The sequence below is a fragment of the Populus trichocarpa genome, chromosome 8 (genome assembly GCF_000002775.5).
Source record: "Populus trichocarpa isolate Nisqually-1 chromosome 8, P.trichocarpa_v4.1, whole genome shotgun sequence".
Taxonomy (NCBI): domain Eukaryota; kingdom Viridiplantae; phylum Streptophyta; class Magnoliopsida; order Malpighiales; family Salicaceae; genus Populus; species Populus trichocarpa.
The window spans coordinates 3,826,249-3,845,852 of NC_037292.2; the positions used below are offsets into that span (position 1 = coordinate 3,826,249).

Here is a 19,604-nt window from a genome sequence, read left to right on the forward strand (position 1 = left end):
CCTAGTGGTTGTTTTTCTCTCCTAGCCAAAGCAGCCATCACGGTGCCCATCTATTCAGGCTAGTTTCTGATCATGTCTGGGGTGCCCAGATTTACCACCACTTATCAAGGGAAATAAGAAGATGAAATCCGAACTTAGCCAACAGTTTGATGAAAATAGCACGCCAACCAATGGTCCTATTGGTTCCAGTCGTAGGTAACTCTTGCAGGCAAGAGGTGCTGGGTTCAACTTGGGGGTGGAGTCGAACCTTACCTTCCCATCAACCCGAAATTGTTCTAGTTTCGGGTTGGAGAGCACTGAGAGTTCTTGAATCAGTAAATGATTGGTGGGATCTGGTCACTGGGAAATGTACTTTGATTCAATTGGCCTTTTTTTAGTGAATTTTGATGAACTGTGGCTGGTTGTTTTAAAACATCGTCTCGTCCACCTCATGTTGTGTTCATACTTCAGAGTCCTCTCCTGACCTACGATTAAAGCACTATCACCGACACATCCTTGCATCATGTTTCCAGGAAGAACCAGTCAATTGCATTGGTTAATCTTTGATTACTTGCTTGCATAGTGATTTGTTAAGAATAACAGTTGCTGTACTTTACGTTTTCTTTTTAGTAATTTACTCATTTCTTGCATTATTCAAAAGTTAATTCTCAGTGTTGGGTATACTGTTCCCTCTTTCTTTTAAGGTAGCCAATGACCAATCCCGGCTTTTGCTTGACCTTGTAAACAATAACGTGCAGCGATCCAGAAAATTGCAGATTTTTCCGACAGAATATCCTGTTAGCGCCTTCAAGATGACTTAGATTACAAAAACCTTTCTCTGACCATTCTTGTTTTTCCAGACAAATGTGAGATTTGAACTTCTCTCTTATTTTGCAAGAGTATCATCTTCTTCTTCTTCTTTACAAAAGAAAGGTTTTTAAACAAAATGAGAGAGTTAATATCAGTTGAATTATAGTCCATTGAAGTTTTTATTGAGCTATGAACGCATTGATATTTATAATTATTAGCATTTATGCAATACGAATCGAAGCTTTTTTGGCCCTCCAGTTTCTGTTCTTTTTGTTATAAAAGAAAGTAGAAAGCTTTTGGTTTTGAATTTCACCGAGAAAACGTACGAGAGAACCTTGCGTCGAATCGAAGGACGCAACAAGCAACATGACATATTGCTTTCGTCGAGGATAAGTATACTTTTTCACACAGATCATGCACGATTAAGCTGGCGTAACGCATTGCCACAGGCTGGAGCTCGGCATGTAAAGTAAGGATTGAATAGATGTTAAAAAAACGAATATAAGTGCTAACATTGTCCGTCTAAATGTTTAATCTCCATCACGTTCTATTGATGGTCTCCTAGAGTTGACTAGGTCAAGGTCTAGTTTCAATGACTCAATTTGCTTGTCTCAATTTAACATTAAACTTTGACGATAGAGAAAAATTGGCAAACTTGATTTTTATAGAAAAAAAATGTTATATTTTAATATCTAAATGATAAGAATATTCTCGAGACAGTTTTTTATATATTAAAATTATTTTTTTATAGATAAAATCTTAAGAAAATCAACCAGACAGGACATGTGAATGCACAGTAAATTATTCTTCTCCCGGTTTTTTCAAAAACTCGAATTTTATTATGGAAAAAGCATGAAGGGCAGTTAAACTTGATTCTAAAAATTAGGGGCAATATTGATTTTTTAAAGGAAAATAAAAACGGGCAGTAGACTTTTAAATGCGCGTGGATTTATTAGCGTAAAAACTTGTCTCCGACCATGTGCTTTGTATTAAGAAATTATAAGATTCGGTCTTCCACTTCTTCTTCTTCTTCTTCTTCTTCATTTTTCACATGTGATCTGAAATCAAGATCTTATTTCTCATATTTGCATACACATAATTGATGAACTGGGATGCTCATTTCACGTTAATTTCTTGTCATTGAATTCAGATAAACAAACAAATGTTTGTTAAAACTGTTCATTGGCCAAAGTTTAAGTTTTCTAGAAATTATTGTTATTTTTTGAAAAAAATTATCAATTTGTTCTCGAAAATATTATTTATTCATTTCTTAAATTGGTGTTTTTTTATATCTAAAATGTCATCTTAGAGTACAACGCAATTTAGTCCAAATAGACAAGTATGATTAACAATTACAACAAAAACTGATACTGATGAATTCATTCATACAGACTCCAGGGTGATTTTGGACGGTATTCTCCCAAGCATGTAATATTTTGCTGTGAAATGCATGCGCTCAATCCAATAAAAGATTATTTGGTATAAAAGAACTTGGATTTCCCGAGAACTCCCAGTTTATTAAGAAAGTCTTAAATACTTGTAATAAAACAGTTTTTAATTAATTGGGGGACTTAAAAGATAGTTCAATGCTGAAATTAATATCTTTCTAGTAAATATATTAAATGACTCAGAGTAATCAAAATAACTTCAAAGAGTGTTCAATTCTAGGGACCAACAAATATCCTTTTTCTTGACTTTTGAGTTCTCTTCATATTAGGGAAGTCTTATACCCTTACTTAATGGTTCAGATGATATTTATATAGTATGAACTTAGTCTTATCCTTTTACTTAATTGTATTTATATAGTATGAACTTTATTATTTTTATATTAAAAAAGAAAGTTGGAAAATCATTTGTTTTCGAGAATATTAATGGGAGGCAGAAAATCTTCTTATATATTATTAATGAGACAATAAATATAGATGGTTTCTTAAGAGATCTTGTACAAATCTATAAACACAGGGAAATCATAAATAAAAATAATTATTACCACATTCTCAGACACTATTTTAATATATCCTCACTTTTTATTCTCCGTTCAACGATACACAACTTGAAATGACATGCTGAAATTGAGTGTTCAACATCATCTTTATAGAATATTTGAAAGTATAATATCGGTTATTTTTCAAAGTGTTTTTTATTTTATTAAAATATATTTTTTTAAAAAAAAATTATTTCTGACTTGAGCATATTAAAATAACATGAAAACACTCCCAAACATTAATTCAAACAAAAAAGAACTAAAAATATTTTAAATTTTTTAAAAAATTTAAAATATAAAAACAAACAGAATATCTTCAACCTAATAATACTACGAAGAATGGTCTAATCGCATGCTGAAACCGAGTGCTCAGCATGACATTTGCTATTTGCTGCCATCACCATCATCAGCATAAGAAGCGTAGATAGTTAATGATGTAAAATTAAACAGATAGACCCGTGGATAACTGGGACCTACCTAACCCAGGATCCTTTATGCATGACCCCAAAATTCTTCTTCTACTGTGAGAACTCTCAAGCAGTCAAGCACACCACATGGCAACAGATTCGAATAAATACCACTTTCATTAAAATATAGAAAAAATAACCAGGCTGCCATTTGGACCGACATTTGCAGCCACGACGAGTCGACGAACTCTCCGTCCAGTCTTTCATAAACCTGTACACTTTTTCGTATTGCACAGTAATTTCCTAATCTGAGTGCACGCTCCTTCTATTTTTTCAAATGCATACAAACCGAAGGTCCGACCGGTGCTTTCCCCTCCAACCTGCCTCTAGTTCCTGGTTGCTCGTTGATTTTCGATGACGAACTTTTCAGGTGTTAAACCACTGAAAAGAAAAATGGCATGCCTAGTTTTTCTCTTCCTTTTCTCGCTCTGGACGTCTCTCTGCATCACGAGGGAGGGGAGAGGGCTTTCTTCCTTTATTAAATTAACATTTATTTAATTAAAGAATTTGCTATTCGCCTTTTAATTAATTTTGTGTCTTGTTTATTTGATGAAAAATAATTTTTAAAAATAATTTTTTAAATTTTCTTGTATTTATTTGCTATTATAAAAATTGATCAAAGTTGTAAAAAATTTAGAAATATCATATTATTTACTAATTATAAACAAATTTGATCCTCAAACTTTTGATTGCTATATATTTTGTTTTAAATCTTTTTTTTCTTCAATTTCACCACTTAGAATTTGATTTGATTTTTATATTAACTTTGGTCATTATTTTTATGATTGCTATTTATTTTTCTCTTATTATTTTTTAATTAAAATTTTTTATATATCAAATTCGATCCTCACTCTTTTGATTGTTACTTATTTTATTTGAAATAATTTAAGTAATTGTAATAATTATTATTTTAATCTCATCATATTTTAATTTTTTTATCTCTTAAATTTGATTTCTATTATTTTGATTGTTATTTATTTTATTTGAGATCATTTTTGAAATTATTATTTTTTCAATCTTATTCTTATTCAACTTTTTAATTTGTAAGAATTGTTTTTTATTATTTTAATAAACTTGAAAAAAAAATTAATAAGTTATTTTCCAACTCATTTTCCTGACATAACCAAACACTGGAAAGTGTTTTCCAACTGATTTTCAATGACACTACCAAACATTAGAAAATAATTCACTTTTCAGAAATTCACTTTTCAAAAAAACTATTTTCCAAAAGAAAACTACTTTTCAACAAGCAAACGGAACCTTGGTGTTGTATGGGTTTGAAGAAAAAAAAAGAACCCCACCATCTATACTCGTTCACGTAGCTATTTTATACACCATAATAAAGTTTTTTTTTAATCTTGGTATTTGAAAGCTCGTTATATTCTGACTAATCTGATTAAATTGGATCAATCAATTAAAAAATAAAGCTCTTTTAATAATAATATGTTTCGTATATAAAACTTGAACTTAAAATTTTATTTAAAAAAATTAAACATCAAATTACTTGAATCATCAATGTTAATCACAGGAATAGGAAACAAAACGTTTTTTTAAATTAAAAAGCTGAGATTGTTTTCAATAAAAAGGATTCACTCGAGGATTTTTGATAGGTGAGGAATCAATTGAATTGAGAAATCAAATTGTAGAGGGCACTATTTTCCTACCCCATAATTTGTACTAGCTATTGTCTCCTTGACTTGAAAGGTTCGAAAAGAGTAATTTTTCAAGAACACAATAATTTTTTTATTCTTAATATTCAACCGAATATAAATTATAACTTAATATGTACTGTGGGCTGACTTAATGATATTTCATATTGAAAATGAAAATAAGAACAATAAGTGAAAAAGGTCAAAAAAACTCTAAAGCGAAGATAGGGAGGGGAAAAGAAACTCAACCCTCTTAATTACCTGAAAAGTCAAAGCATCACCTTTCCTTATAATGCACACAAAACAATAAAATAAAAATACTATCAAGCACCGTATATAAAACCCAAAAGATAAAATAACACCGCACAGAGAAAAGAGACAACGGAAAATAAACGGAAGCCAAAACAAAACGCCCCGCCCGCCACACCCCAGCCCCTAACGCGTTTACCACCACCACCTCGTCTCCCTCTTCTTCCTCAGCTTCATTTGCGAAGGAAAACCACATTCCTTCATTCACCTCCCAATCCTTCCATATCCCTCCAATCTCCCTCCCTTTCCCTCCCTTTGTGAATAAATAAATAAATAAATCCTCTCCTATCATCATCATCATTATTATTATGTCACAGATCCATGGGAGAAGGCCCTCCAATAATCTCCATTAGATCCACATCATTCCCCTACACGTCACCCCACCTGATTTGACCACCGGGAACCGACAGCCCCTCCGCAAATCTCCACCGTCCGATCCCAAAAAAACCCACGATGAAGAGCACATCACGATTTTTCACGATCAGTCTAGTGGCATCATGGTACTGCTCAAACATAGGAGTTCTGTTGCTTAACAAATACCTGTTAAGCAATTACGGGTTCAAGTACCCGATCTTCTTGACCATGTGTCACATGACAGCTTGTAGTTTGTTAAGTTACGTCGCAATTGCGTGGATGAAGATGGTACCTATGCAGACGATTCGGTCTAAAACACAATTCTTGAAGATCTCGGCTTTAAGTTTAGTGTTTTGTGTGTCGGTTGTGTTTGGTAATATTTCTTTGAGGTTCTTGCCTGTCTCTTTTAATCAGGCTGTTGGTGCTACTACGCCGTTTTTTACGGCTGTTTTCGCTTATTTGATGATTCTTAAGAGAGAGGCTTGGCTTACCTACGCTACCTTGGTTCCTGTTGTTACTGGGGTTGTTATTGCTAGTGGGGTAAGTTGCCTGTTTTTTTCTTATTTATGTCAATTGGGGGTTTTGTTTCCATTATTGGTATGGGTTTCTTGAGTTTTTACTGTCATTTTTGTGTTTTGTTATGTTTTGGAAGTGGGTTCCCTTTTGATTGGTTTCTAGCTGTTTTAGCTGATTTTTTTTTCCGTGTGTTTTATGCTAGCCTGGGAAGGAATGGGATTTGGTTTTCTATTATCTCAGTGCCCTACAGGATTTAGTTTAGATTGTTTGAATTTAGAAATCTAGGATTTGCCTTGCTGTTGTGGAAATAAAATGGATTTTCGGCATCCAGATTTTTCTAATGTATTTTGTTTTCCGCGTAGCATGTTAGTTTGATTTTTTTTTTTTGTGTTAGTAATTTCTCTGGCAGCTCTTTGGAAGTTCAGTTTTCTATTTGATTTTTAGGAAGTTTTCAATTATTTATTTTGGTTTTGAATTTTAGTTGATAGATAAATATGTTCGGCATGTGGTCAGTATTATTCCTTCTCTTTGATTTTATTTCCATTTCGAAAATAGTTGATGTCTGTGGTGTTATGTGTCATGGAAGTGATTACATTGGAGCGAAGTGTTTTAACTCTGATTTGTCTCCGTTACGTGGAACAGGGTGAACCAAGTTTTCATCTATTTGGGTTTATAATGTGTATTTCTGCTACGGCTGCAAGGGCACTCAAATCAGTGCTGCAAGGGATTTTACTTTCTTCTGAAGGGTAAGTATATTTGTATGCACTTTTGCAACTGAAGGTGATGGCCAGGCTCTTTGTATGCTGAGAAGTTTGTATCTGCTTCTTTTTTTTTCTCTTCAAGGGAGAAGCTGAATTCTATGAACCTCCTCCTATACATGGCTCCGATAGCTGTTGTAATTTTACTCCCAGTAACACTTGTCATGGAAGAAAATGTGGTAGGTATCACAGTGGCTCTCGCCAGAGATGACAGTAAGATCATCTGGTACTTGCTATTCAATTCAGCACTTGCATATTTTGTGAACCTGACCAACTTCTTGGTTACAAAACACACCAGTGCTCTTACTCTCCAGGTACATCTTTGATTTTGCAGATTTGCAAACTTTTTATTATTTTCTTTATACCTTTTGCAATTATCATATAATACTCATGCATGCCTTAGTGAGTCAGTTTGATGAAACTATTATTTATTCTAGTGAAAGGCCAACAGAAATGAGATGGTTTAGTTCATGGTGTTGCATTTTAAGCTTTTAGAATGTGCGGAATCTTTGGCTTCTAAACGTGTTAGGTTCAATTCAATGTAATGAGTTTCTTTTTTGGTTGTTTTTCTGTGAGTTTCTTTCAAGAAGCTACCAGCTCAGGATCTTTGTCCTTTTTTTTACTCTAGAAATACTTGTTGACAGACAATTGTTCAACCTTTCAATTATATTTCTGTGTATTTTCATTTTGATGATAGAATGCCAGATCCAAAGAACAAGATTTGACTTTGTAGATAGGGTTGCAGATTGTTAGGAGGGGCTCACTAACTGGAAGATTTAATTAGATTACTTGATTGCCTCTGTTTTTATTGCTAATTATAATGAATAAAGTTATTGAATTTTAGTACTAGTGGAATATCTGTAGCTTACAAATCTATAAGTTTTGGGAAGCTGAGTTCTTAAGTCTTATTTTTTAAGAAATCGCTTCACCGTTGAACTCAATTCAAACAGAGATGCTGAGATAGTTCACGTTACAAGAAGAACACACGGACTGGTAAAAATATTTATTTTAGAAAAACTCAACATGAGACTGAAATCAACAAAAGGAGTTTCTCACTGTAAATCTTGGAGGGTAGATCAATATCTGCTTGGCTGAATAAGTATAAACTAACTGCCTGTGCTTTATAAACCTCAAATGTCATTTTAGTGCATGCTTCGATCTTTATTATTGCTGCATGTACTATGTTGATGTATAGTAGAATGATTAGATTTGATAAAACGATCTTCCTTTAAAAATAAAGATTGAAGCTTTAGGATTGAGCAAGGAGCGATAGACAAAGAATGATGCAGGTTAAGGTAGTAAAAATGATTTAATATCATCAGCTCACAGAAAGCTTGGCTATAACATAAATTCATTGAAGATTCCAACTAGTTTGATATCATGATTTCCTTAAACTAATAATAATAAAAAAAAGGTTTTGCTGAGTTGAACTGTTTAGGTGCTGTCTCTCATTTTGGGTTTATATTGTCAATGAATTTTGATATTTGTACCCATGTTTTCTTCTGTTGAATTGCTGACATTTCTGCCCCACCTTTTAGCATAATTTTGAGAGGCTATGAGATATGAGCTAACAAAGAGCTCTTGTTCTTCCAGGTTCTTGGTAATGCAAAAGGGGCCGTGGCTGTTGTGGTCTCAATTTTAATATTCAGAAATCCTGTGTCTGTTACCGGGATGCTTGGTTACTCGCTTACAGTCTTTGGAGTAATCCTCTACAGCGAAGCCAAGAAACGAAGCAAATGATGCGTGATTCTAGAAAAGCTTGGAGTGCCATTTTCACACTCTGTTTATGCCAGTGCCAGACGGCAACAACCTTCCTAGAGGCAAGTTTGGGCTGTGGTTGGTGCCGTGGATTTTGGATCTCCGGATTCTATTTTTGTGCACGGGAAACCCTGATTGATTGGTTTACGTTTGTATCAGCAACAACAGCAGGATTAGGCAGAAGTAGAATACTCAAATAATTGATTGATTAATCTCTACTATTCCAGCTTGGGGTTGTGGAGAAATATCATTTTTATCTTTTATATTCTTTCAGGAAAAAAGATTGTAGAATCGGGTCGCTACACCATCAGTTTGACATTAACATTTGTCATATTGATCAATTAATGAAAGGAACACTCAAAAACTTTACTCTTTATGCTTTTGTATCCTCTGGTATTGAGGTCTCCAATGGATGAATGCTGGTGAGGGTTGCCGTGTTTTGTTCTCCTAGGGTTTCAGCATTTTCAGAAAGGAATGTCTGATCGAGTGGCGGGCTATACAGGTGGCTCGTTATATCGGATGGGATAATAATTTGTAGCTAACCATAACAATGTCTGATTGAGTTTCCGAGTCGAGGATTTCATTACGTTTTAAAAATTGCTAAAAATATATTTTACTAGAAGGGTAAATAAAATGGCTTTACATCAAGACCTCAACACGACACCGTTGCCATCCTTAATTCTGGTGGGAAAAAACAATTTGCGGATGAACACAACTAGTCAACTACAGTACAACTCATTCACCCGGAGAGCTGGTCATCTTATTAATTATTCCACTGTAGACACCAAAATAGAGAAAATAAAAATATCTAGTTGAATCTTTTTTTTTTAATGTTTTTTTTAAATAATTTATAAAAATAATTAATAAAATACCACTTATTAAAGATTTATCTCTCTCCACTTGTTCTCTCTCTTAAACTTTCTTTTAAGTTGTTTATTTTTATGTTTTAAAATGTTTTGGAAAAAAATTAATTTTTTTAATTTTTTATTTGAATCCGACGTCTTTAGATACAGTGCCTTCAACTCTGCAAGTTATCTTTTGAAGGCATCCGACGTCGGAATTAACATTTGTTGTTTTTCTTTTTTCATCCGCCAGCCTTGCTTAACTATAATGGAGGCATTATCAAGAGCACAAGATTCTTGACACTAAACGCAGAAAACCCGATATTAGTAGGATGGCCTTGGAGAAGTTCCTCCTTCCATCATAGTAATACAATCATTTTCCATTCAAGAATTTCTTTTTTTTAATAAAGTCTTTGAGATAATTGAGCTTCTACGCCTTCTCTCTCATAGTCTCCTGTTTGGAATTGCGCGCAATTTCTTCTATATACCTTTTTGAGAAAAGCCTCCGCCATTGAGAGTCAATTTTTCTATAAAAACTGTGATGTAGAATCAATCTACCATATCATTTATAAATTATACCAATAAATATAAATATAAGATATATATAGATAAAATACAATGTTACTCGCTGGCGATAAATGCATTTTCATATGATTTTATACATCTGTTTTATGTTTATCAATCCAGTGTATAGTATAAGTGATAGGCTAAATCTACTAACGTTCTTTCATTTTTCTGAACCTTGAGCCCCTGACCTGGTTTCAATAAGGAAGCCCCAGTGGACATGGGAACCACCAAACACTCGCATCAAAAGCAATAATGGCCAGACTTGGTATAACAAGAACAGACGGGTAGAGGATGGGGTACTCTTAATTACCATTATTCGATGAATGAATATGCATGGTTGGGCTATGCAATAATGTCTTCTTTTATGTGGAATTATATTATCTTCAAATCTACTTCCAGCCAATCAGAGACAAGAAACAAGATGATGTTGGCACATAGGGGACCGCAACGATTGGCTCGATATTGAACACTCACGGAAATAGACATAAATCTCTGTAGTTTTCTCCGTTATCAATGAGAACACCGTAGAGTTTGTGGAATCCATTCCCAACTATGATCCAAAGAAACTAATAATTGGATGACAGTGAGATCCAGTCAGGCTTCAGTGAAAAGAAAGAACGATGCCGTAGGAGCGAGCTGGTTAGTGGTGTGAACGTGAGGGAGAGATCGAGACCAGTTATCAGGTGCAACCGGTTATCAAGTTGCACCAAGTCTGAAACGCACTTCAATCAGGTAGGCGAAAAGGAATGATGAACCCTGTAAGTTTATCAGGCAGATTCTCTGGTCCCATCGTTGGCTTCATTTCTTGTTTCTCTTTCTCGTTGAAGAAGACAACGTCCTGCAGTTTCTGGGTCAACAAAAAACCAGCCAGGTTTAGGGTTCGCAGGCAATACTGGTTTATACGTAAGGATTGAGCTTCTCTTATGTTGAGCCTCCGAGAAGTAAAAGTCAAAATCCTAATCGTTTAGAAAGGGATGATGGTTTAGGGGGTAATTGAGATTGTAATGCAAGATGATTTTTAATATAGTTTATTTTTTATTAAAAATATATTAAAATAATTTTTTCTTCAGATTTTTATTTTTATTTTTAATATTTCATCAAAACCATAAAAAAAACATTAATTTTGTTTTTTTTTAAGCTAAAAACACTTTAAAAAAATATCTAAAAATAAAAACAGAAGCTACCTCAGCCACTGAATCTACACCCAATCAAATCTCGATCCACCGGAAAGAAAATGAGGGTAGTCCTCTCAACTTAGACAGACTGGCGCTCTGGTCCAAAACGAAGCAGCATGCTTCTTGAAAACAGACAGCCCTCAAGGGCTCCTGTCTGGATTTTGACGCTTCCAGGCACACACATCTATAAGCAGGTGTTTCATAGCATGACAAAAACATAGGAAATACATGGAAAGGGAATACTATCAAGATCTAATTGATATCTTCCCATACCAGCAGCCCTTCTAGCCTAGCCTAGGATTTAGAGATTTGATACATAATTACTAGAGGAGCAATCTACAACTCATTGCTGCTGATTGTACTGATAAAGAAAGACAAACACAGACAGCTATGCCAAAATCAGAACAAGATTGTTAAAAGACAAGGTGAAGTGACAGGAACTCAAAGAGCCTTGATACAACTCATTTGCACATCTGCCAAACCCCAATTATGTCCTTCCAGGAAGAGAAAGAACTGATTATATGCTGCATATTTCATGCAACACGTTTAAACTCACCTCTTTGGACTAGGCAACCTGCAATTCATACAAGCTCATTGAGGTTTCAATGGCTGTGAGCTTCTTTGAAGGGAATCACCATGAAACTGATCTACATGTGCACCAACATTGTTTGTTGTGTTTCCACTTAATGATAGACTAAGACTTGTCAAATTCAGATCATTACTGTGCTTGTCCCAAGCTGCTTTGAATTGCAGGCCCTTGCATCTTCGGATACCAGGAAAAAATAAAATGTAAGCAGCTATAAGCAAATGGATAATTATTGCAGAGTACACTCTTAAGTAGAAAAATCTAATAATCCTTACTGCTGGAGCAAGATCAGTATCTCAAGAACACTTGATCTGATTTGTTCCCGAGCTACTCTTAATGCTGCTTCCTTGTACAGCAAAGCAAGTTCATCCACCAATCTGAGACCAGGACAGTGAGTTATAAAATCAGAAGCAAAAACTGCTCGTTCATCTAATGAAAATTTCATATGCTTGGAGTCACGGTTTGGTTCCAGAGAAGAAATGGAAATCACGGTTATTCATGTCTTAGAGGAATGCAGGACATGACCATCAGACTGCTTAAATCAATTGAAGGTTAAAAAAGAAAAAAAAATTTCTTCCAATTCTAGCTAAAGATTCCAAAATGATAGACTAATGAAAAGCTAAGACTGATTAAAAAAATCTAGAAGTGTGTTAAATAACAATTTTGGCTATCCCAGTGTGATGACATATTTAAGTGTATTTATGGCATTTAATGTTCGGTCCTGCTCAAAAGATATTCCTTGGTTCACCTTTCTAAATATGGTGTGTTCCTTATCCATGTCAACCTCATAACTGTATGGACTCGTTTAAGAACCTGCACAAAGTCATCCATTCTCCCAGGAATTACTCATGAAAATCACAAAACAAACTTGAACTAAGAAAATGAATTGGAAAAAATCAACATAATAAAAAAACTGCAATTTCACTGGATAATATGAAAATTTCTTTTCTAAGCTGGTAATTCACTAGAAACTTCTATAAAACAAGGACAACTTGGGGAATATCTAAGAGCAAATATTAATCTGCAAAAAATATAATCGCACACTAATTGCAGTATCAAGCCCAAAAGAATTAATAATCATGGGTAAAGGCATGCACTCTTACCAGCAGAACGGTTTCATCATCATCAGCATGCAGCCACTTAAAGAAAAGTGGAAAAATTCGACTAAAATGAGCTACCAACACAAGGCCAATACCATGTAAAAGTGGTTCAACAAATTTAAGCCATGCAACACGGCGATCCTTGTTCCTTGGTTGACGCTCCAAGTGACCTAGCATCTCATTTAGCATCTTCTCAAACCTGAAAATAAAGTATGGCAAAGGAAAACATTGGTCAATAGAATAAGTATATAACATTGGTTTATCAAGTGATTGACAAAAATATTACATGAATTGAGGAAGCATGTTTAAGAAGAAAAAAGAAAATATGTGATAATTTATTGCATAGCAGTTTAGTTATTTTTTATCAACAAGAAACATTACAATAAGAAAACAAAATGCAAAATAGACATGGCCTGCTTAGTGACCTGAAACCAGGAAAAATAGTATTACAAATGCAGCCCCCACTAAAAACCAAAATGCTTACAAGTCCAATATCTATTTCTTCTAAGGTTTGAACCCCAGTGCTATAGCTAATAAACTTTATACATATCTACACCTTCCCAAGAAGACATCAACATCAACTACTGCCAGTTATAACATTCAGATCATGTAGCCTTCTGCCTACCCAGTTTATAGAAAGCAATGGTAATGGTAAATATAGTTAGAAAGCTTATAGCTTAACCAGGAAAAAATAAAAGAAAAGATATAACAGTGGAGAAGGTGGCTACCAAGGGCTGCGAGGATCGCTCCTCTGTATACAAGTCACAAGGAGTACAGACATCTCAACTACATGACACCATATCTCATCATCAGAAGCAATATTCTGACAGCATGCATCAAGAATCACATCTTCATACCGACTAAGTTCAGCAGCATTCACGTTTTTTGCAAGATGTGTGAAACTTATCATGCCTTGTCCCTAAAACAGGAGGAAAAAAGAGTGTTGTCCATCAAGGAATCAACCATAACACGTAGGTTACTCATTCTATATTGTCTCCACATTATCCCTTTCCATTATCATAAATCCCAGCATACATAAAGACAAAATTTTAAAGATTGAAATGCTTAGGCATGTCACAGTAAGTTAACACGTGTAAAGGAAAAGGGTTTGCAATGGTTCAATATTGAAGAATATGACTGCTTTGAAATAGTAGATCTATTTCCTCCCCTACTCAACTATAAACACTCCACCCCTTGTGTTTATATTGTTAAACATTCTTTTGAAATACTATCCAAAAAATTCACATGCAGTGAAGCAGATGCAGAAAAAATGGCTGGAATGGAAGGGCGCAGAATGCTTATTATCTGCTTCATAAACAAGCCACAAAGTATACTAGGAGATCTGTATATTTCATAAAAGGAAAGAAATTTGGATTACAGAATTTACAACTTAACCATCATGAAAAAGCATTGAAAAGACAAAAGTCTACGTCAATTTGAAGCAAACCAGCAATCAAAACCGAAGCAATTGTACAAAATAATAGATGATCGCATACTTTCACTTGCGGTGACCAGTGATCAAGAGCAGTCAAGGCACATGGAATCACGAAATTACACAACTTTCCCAAATGCGGATAATCAACCTACCAACAAAAGGATGAAAATGAACAATGAAAAAAAAATTAAAGCAGTAAAAAAAAAATCCTAACAATGAAAGAACAAAATAACCCAAGAACACAAACCTGAGTAACAAACCATCTAAATTGATAAGCAGCTACAATCGCAGACCCAACAGGAGCCCTAGCGGACGCGGCAGAAATCTCATCTCCGTCAGCACTCTTATCAATTGAACTCTCTTTGATTCCATCTTTCAATAAAGGCAACACCTCAGGCATCAATTCAATCACCAATCTCTTCTCTTCATTCACTAAACCATCACCGTCACCACCAGACATCACTCCCAACAACTCACTAATCCTCCTCTCATTTCTGGCACCAAGATCACTCTCAGCATAAGCATTGGATAGCTCGTTGAAAGCCGAGTTAGCTTCAATTGCGAGGTTCTTAGGGATCCAAGAGAGCAATTCGTGGGTGGAGGATTGAGAGGAGGAGAGTAATGCACATGCTAAAGTGAAGTCTTTGATTGAATTGAAAAGTTGGGTTTCGGTGATGGCATTATTGTTGGGGTTAGGGTTAGAGTTTTTGATTGAGAGAAGAGATTCGAGTGTGGATTTTGGAGAGATTGGTGTGCCTTCAGGCGGTGTATACGGGATTTGAGAGAGAGGGTTTAAGATGGTCTCTGACAACCTGAATTAAGAACAAATAAATTAGAGATTGAAAATATTTTAGGGTTTGCAAATACGGAGAGCTTACTGAATTAGATGGGCATGGAGAGCTGAGAGTGAATTCCACATTTTTTGCCTCTCCAGTCGCGCTTTCTGTCTTTTATTTTTCATATTTGAATCTTTCTTATATAGCCAGGCTATCACAGTGTTAAAACGGTGGGAAAAGGGAGTCGTTTTTGGTGAATGACACAGATTTTGCCAGGGAAAAGAGTTTTTTTCTTTTTCTTTTTAACAGATATGCATCTTTCAAGTTTCATCCCGAAACAATTTCCTTTTTTTTTCAATAATTTCTATTTGACATTGAAGTATATAAACAGTATTTTGTGCATTCAATACAAAAATTTGTTTAAACAATCTTTAAAAAAGTAAATTTATACAGATATTTTTATAAATATTATCTCTGTACAGATATTCTTATATGAATGTTTTTTTCAAAATCCAAATCTAAATAACTTCAGAATTCAAAATGTGATTTCTTTTTATTTATTTATTTATTTATTTTAATATAAAAGTAAATAAAATGATTTGAATGAGAACATAGATTAAATTTGAAAAAAATATTATATAAAAACATTTGAAAATGCAGTAATAATTATTTTTTTAAAGTAAATCTGAAAAAGAAAATTATATAAAAATATTTAAAAATATAGTAATAATTATTTTTTAAAAGTATTTTTTATTTGAAAATATATTAAAATAATATTTTTTTATTTTTAATATTATCATATTAAAACAATTAAAAAAAAACTAGTGAGCACCATACCCCTTGTGGTTAATTCTTTCTTTCTTTCTTTTTGGGTCGAGCAAATTACTAATCTCGTGTTTATGATTGCTGCCAACCACCATGGAAAACCCTTCAGTTTAATCCACGCGTCAATCATGATTGAGAATAGGAAGAATGAGGAAGACGATGAGTTTCAGAGAGAGTAGACGCATATCATATTATGACACAATTTTCCCTCGTAATATGTGGTAACAAAACCAGATACACAAGTAAGAAGCACTAATAGCATCCAATATTTGCAATTGAAATTCCTCCAGTCATTTTACAATTTTGGGAGTTTGAAACCCATCTATCAATCAAACACGACAAACATCCTCGCCGAGAGCTGAAGGGAGAAGTTTTTTTAAAAAAGAAGGCAGAACCAAGTTTTGCCTACCCCTTCCAATGGAAATCGAAGGGTTTGGAAGGAAAACACACTGAACAGTAGATAAAGCCACACGAGTACATATCAAATTAAGGAAGAGATGTTTAAGCCTCCGGCACAGGAGCAGCTGCTCGCTTCATTGATGCGCACTTGATCAGATGGTTGTAGCTGCCCTTTTCCTTGAAAAGTTGGGAAAAGTGATGTTTGCAATATAATACACCCTCAAGCGCTGCATAGTTTGATGGTGTTATAGCACAGCCACCGTGAGAGCACTTGAAACATGACTTGTGATAGGCTTGGCTCTCCACTGTTACCTGTAGTTTTTGGGAGAACAGACCATTACCATGATCCCTGGGTATTTTTTTAGCATAGACAGATAGAACTCGCTAAAAAGGAAAATAAATAACTTCCACGCAAAGAGAGATGCAATTTATTTTCATGGAAACTTTAAATTAAACCAAATTGGCAATAATAGTATGCAAAGAAGGGTAGTTGAGAGGCCTAAACTTTAAATTAAACCAATATTGCATACTAATGGCCTAGTTTCTAAAACCTTAGATTGGGAGGTATATCGATAATGATAACAACACTGGTAGAAATAGCATCATGACTATCAAACCATCTACCAAGAAAGAACTATGCACTTCTCAACAGGGGAAAAAAAAAAAGGGAAAGGGAAAACTATAAGCATCCTGCTATCCAAGCTAGTAGATAGGGTTAGGGTTAGGAGTTGTGATTTATTGGATGCTAAACAACTTAAAATAGTCAATTAAGATGACACAGCCTTTCAACATGTGGAGATGTATTCTATCAATGCTGTTGTCATCACAAGCTATTCAATCCATGTCCACAAGAAGAAGAAGAAGAAGAAGCTGAAAAGAAACCTCCTTGAATTCATCAAGTTCAAATTATTGTGGATAAAATAGCCCTGGCTTAAGTCATGTATTAAGAAGTTACATGAATCTTCATTCCTAGCTATCAAAGGATGTTTGTAAGTGTGTGATAGGCGGTAGAAGTTCAATGTGTTTTTTTGTCAGAAAAGTATTAAAATAATATTTTTTTTATTTTTTAAAAATTATTTTAACCATCTGAAAACATAAAAATAAATAAAAAAATAATTTTAAACAAAAAAAAAAGAAAAAATTTCAATTTTTTTGAAAAAGCAGTTTCAACTGCGCATTCCCAAACACTGCAGAAATCTGTGGCCCCACCGCTTTGACTTGTCAAATAAGCCCCAACTTCTTGTGAGAATACTTCTCTTCACGTTTAATTTGTTTATATGGGCTCCATAAACAAGTATTAACGAGACAGCCTCATTCGACCAGAGAAAAACTCAACCGAGCCAAGCAATCAAAATTAATGATAGGAGTTCTATCAATCAACCTTATATGCCTGTATATCACAAAATATCTGACTCCTACCTTCTCAAGCGGATAAGCAGTTTTACCGCAAGTAGCACACTTCTCTTGTGTCCCTGAAAACATACCAGCAGCTTTGCTAGGTGACCTTGTCTGAAAACAGAACATCAATAGAGGATCAGAGACAGCACCAGCAACACATCAGTCCATAAATGAAATTCACTAAAAGTAAATAAATGCCAAATACAAACAGTCTTTGCAGGGAACATTTACCAGTTCAGGAGTTAACTTCTCAGCTGACTTTGCAGCTGTTGAAAACCAAATTAATTGAAAATTTAAAAACAAATAAAAAAATATATGGATATCAAATAAAAGAAATTGATCCCAGCGAGAATGAGAGGCATACGCGACTGAAAGTTCTTGTTGAAGTTACCGGTCTCCTTAAACAGCTGGTCAAAGTGAGGCTTACAGTACAATACACCCTCCATTGATGAATAATTGCTTAGCTGGAAAAACATAAATTGCACAATCTAATCAGCACAAACCAAAAACACATAATCTACTAGCCATCCATTAAAATCTGGGAACATACTGCGGATATTTCCCTCTAATAAAATCCGGGAAAATACATATAAAATCATCTGTTGATCACGAGCGATTATCCCTAAAATCACTCTCTAATATACTACTGGTTTTTATATGAAAGAGTCCTAACAAATGCTGCTTATCATACACTCCAATTGAAGGAAAACATATTTAACAGGTCAATTTGTTAAACAATCCATTACCTAACAGCTAAGACGAACCACTTGGGTAAATTTGTCTTTGATGCCATGTCTAACAAGTGAACGACAACCCTAACAGTTGCAAATTTAAGCATTGCCAGCTACATTCTTGACTGGATTAACAGAACAGGAGAAGAAAATAGGGTACGGCAAATATTAAGACGGTATAAGCACCTTTAACGTGCCTTTGCAGTGAAAACACTTGAAGCAAGATTTATGGTAAGCAACCCCATCTGTTGATAGAAGTTCCATGGGATACACAGTCTTCTCACAAGCCTTGCATTTCTGTTGGGTACCAGTAAACGACATCGTTTCGAGCGATATGTATTATACCCTTTAGATCTGATGACTGTGTACTGTTTACCTGTCTCAGATCACCTGCCAGTCTACAAACCCACAGATCAACTAAGTATCAAATCAATGGATAAAAAAGATTGAACCTTTGCAGATTAATGAGAATCAGTCAAGACTCATGGAAAATAAAGATTAAACTTTCAAAAGAAGCACAATAGATCAGAGAATATATAATAATGAATGTAAACTTCAGGTTTCAAGATTGGTAACCGATCTAAGACTTCGAAGGAATGCAAGGACTTCAATAAAAATAAATGCGAGTTAATTAACAAGAGAAAATAGAGAACAGTAGCATGAAAACAGAAACTGAAATGCAGTCAAATCCGTTTTCCCAAGGATGCAAAGAGGAGGCGCGTACCAAATTGCGATTAGAATAAGAGAAGATGGGATTGTTCGATCTGAGGGTCAAGGGAGGTGAGTGGAGAGAATTGAAATGAAAGTGAAAGGGTCGAGGAAAGTGAAAGGAGCGGGGATTGGGCGCGGGCGCTTTTTGTAGCGGAGCGGATGCAACAAAGTGGATGATGATGATGATGATAGAGGGAGAGAGAATTTCAGAGGTTATAAAAAATATTAGAAGACAGAAAGAGTAAGAGAGAGATGAAAAATATCTTCTTCGCTGGAAGCACTTACAGGCTCCACAAACACTTTTTGTTTGTCTGGTTCAACGAACTCCATCACGCGGGTTTTTGTTTTTTTTTTCTCCTAATCTTTTTGGTGGGCTGAAATTACACGGTGACCCCTGTTTTTTTTTTTTTTTTTTTTTAAGTTACCCTGATAATGCTGCGCGTGGTTAAAAATAATGGGAAAGGACAAATATGTC

General features: G+C 34.6%; 4 protein-coding genes across 6 annotated transcripts in view; 2 read left to right on the forward strand and 2 right to left on the reverse strand.

Moving 5' to 3' along the window:
• LOC7494468 (60S ribosomal protein L35a-1) overlaps nucleotides 1-19,604 on the forward strand; it is a 100,575-nt gene that overhangs the window by 7,939 nt on the left and 73,032 nt on the right. The window lies entirely within an intron of this gene.
• Nucleotides 5,252-8,958, forward strand: LOC7494469 (probable sugar phosphate/phosphate translocator At3g11320). The gene is made up of 4 exons (XM_002311163.4): nucleotides 5,252-6,092; nucleotides 6,711-6,814; nucleotides 6,912-7,140; nucleotides 8,420-8,958. Exons 1-4 carry the CDS (start codon nucleotides 5,652-5,654, stop codon nucleotides 8,564-8,566), a joined length of 921 nt encoding a protein of 306 aa, XP_002311199.1. The 5' UTR covers nucleotides 5,252-5,651; the 3' UTR covers nucleotides 8,567-8,958.
• On the reverse strand, nucleotides 10,136-15,314 carry LOC7494470 (uncharacterized protein At2g39910). 2 transcript variants are annotated; one of them, XM_024606190.2, is made up of 9 exons: nucleotides 15,168-15,314; nucleotides 14,537-15,101; nucleotides 14,351-14,437; nucleotides 13,583-13,773; nucleotides 12,858-13,053; nucleotides 12,503-12,567; nucleotides 12,030-12,131; nucleotides 11,725-11,931; nucleotides 10,136-10,840 (listed from the first exon to the last, which is right to left on the reverse strand). In XM_024606190.2, exons 1-8 carry the CDS (start codon nucleotides 15,248-15,250, stop codon nucleotides 11,760-11,762), a joined length of 1,461 nt encoding a protein of 486 aa, XP_024461958.2. In that variant the 5' UTR covers nucleotides 15,251-15,314; the 3' UTR covers nucleotides 10,136-10,840; nucleotides 11,725-11,759. The 2 variants fall into 2 exon arrangements, with proteins under 2 accessions (XP_024461958.2, XP_024461957.2); XM_024606189.2 differs by lacking the exon at nucleotides 10,136-10,840 and having other exon boundaries at nucleotides 11,352-11,931; nucleotides 15,168-15,308.
• On the reverse strand, nucleotides 16,139-19,497 carry LOC7488001 (LIM domain-containing protein WLIM2b). Of its 2 annotated transcripts, none has more exons than XM_002312103.4 (6): nucleotides 19,143-19,497; nucleotides 18,605-18,816; nucleotides 18,052-18,151; nucleotides 17,919-17,953; nucleotides 17,709-17,798; nucleotides 16,139-16,601 (listed from the first exon to the last, which is right to left on the reverse strand). In XM_002312103.4, exons 2-6 carry the CDS (start codon nucleotides 18,737-18,739, stop codon nucleotides 16,392-16,394), a joined length of 570 nt encoding a protein of 189 aa, XP_002312139.1. In that variant the 5' UTR covers nucleotides 18,740-18,816; nucleotides 19,143-19,497; the 3' UTR covers nucleotides 16,139-16,391. The 2 variants fall into 2 exon arrangements, with proteins under 2 accessions (XP_002312139.1, XP_024463682.1); XM_024607914.2 differs by having other exon boundaries at nucleotides 18,605-18,808; nucleotides 19,143-19,440.

Bases quoted from the DNA above. Each gene is read 5' to 3' on its own strand.
- LOC7494469 (XM_002311163.4), top strand. From the start codon at position 5,652: ATGAAGAGCACATCACGATTTTTCACGATCAGTCTAGTGGCATCATGG. The intron at 6,093-6,710 runs GTAAGTTGCCTG...TACGTGGAACAG, and splicing joins GGGTTGTTATTGCTAGTGGG to GGTGAACCAAGTTTTCATCT. The intron at 6,815-6,911 runs GTAAGTATATTT...TTTCTCTTCAAG, and splicing joins ATTTTACTTTCTTCTGAAGG to GGAGAAGCTGAATTCTATGA.
- LOC7494470 (XM_024606190.2), bottom strand. From the start codon at position 15,250: ATGAAAAATAAAAGACAGAAAGCGCGACTGGAGAGGCAAAAAATGTGG. The intron at 14,438-14,536 runs GTTTGTGTTCTT...TTTTGTTGGTAG, and splicing joins TTAGATGGTTTGTTACTCAG to GTTGATTATCCGCATTTGGG. The intron at 11,932-12,029 runs GTAAGGATTATT...TGGTATCCGAAG, and splicing joins ATACTGATCTTGCTCCAGCA to ATGCAAGGGCCTGCAATTCA.
- LOC7488001 (XM_002312103.4), bottom strand. From the start codon at position 18,739: ATGTCGTTTACTGGTACCCAACAGAAATGCAAGGCTTGTGAGAAGACT. The intron at 18,152-18,604 runs GTGCTTATACCG...ATGTTTTTCCAG, and splicing joins ACTGCAAAGGCACGTTAAAG to CTAAGCAATTATTCATCAAT. The intron at 17,799-17,918 runs GTAAATGTTCCC...TTCTGTTTTCAG, and splicing joins AGAAGTTAACTCCTGAACTG to ACAAGGTCACCTAGCAAAGC.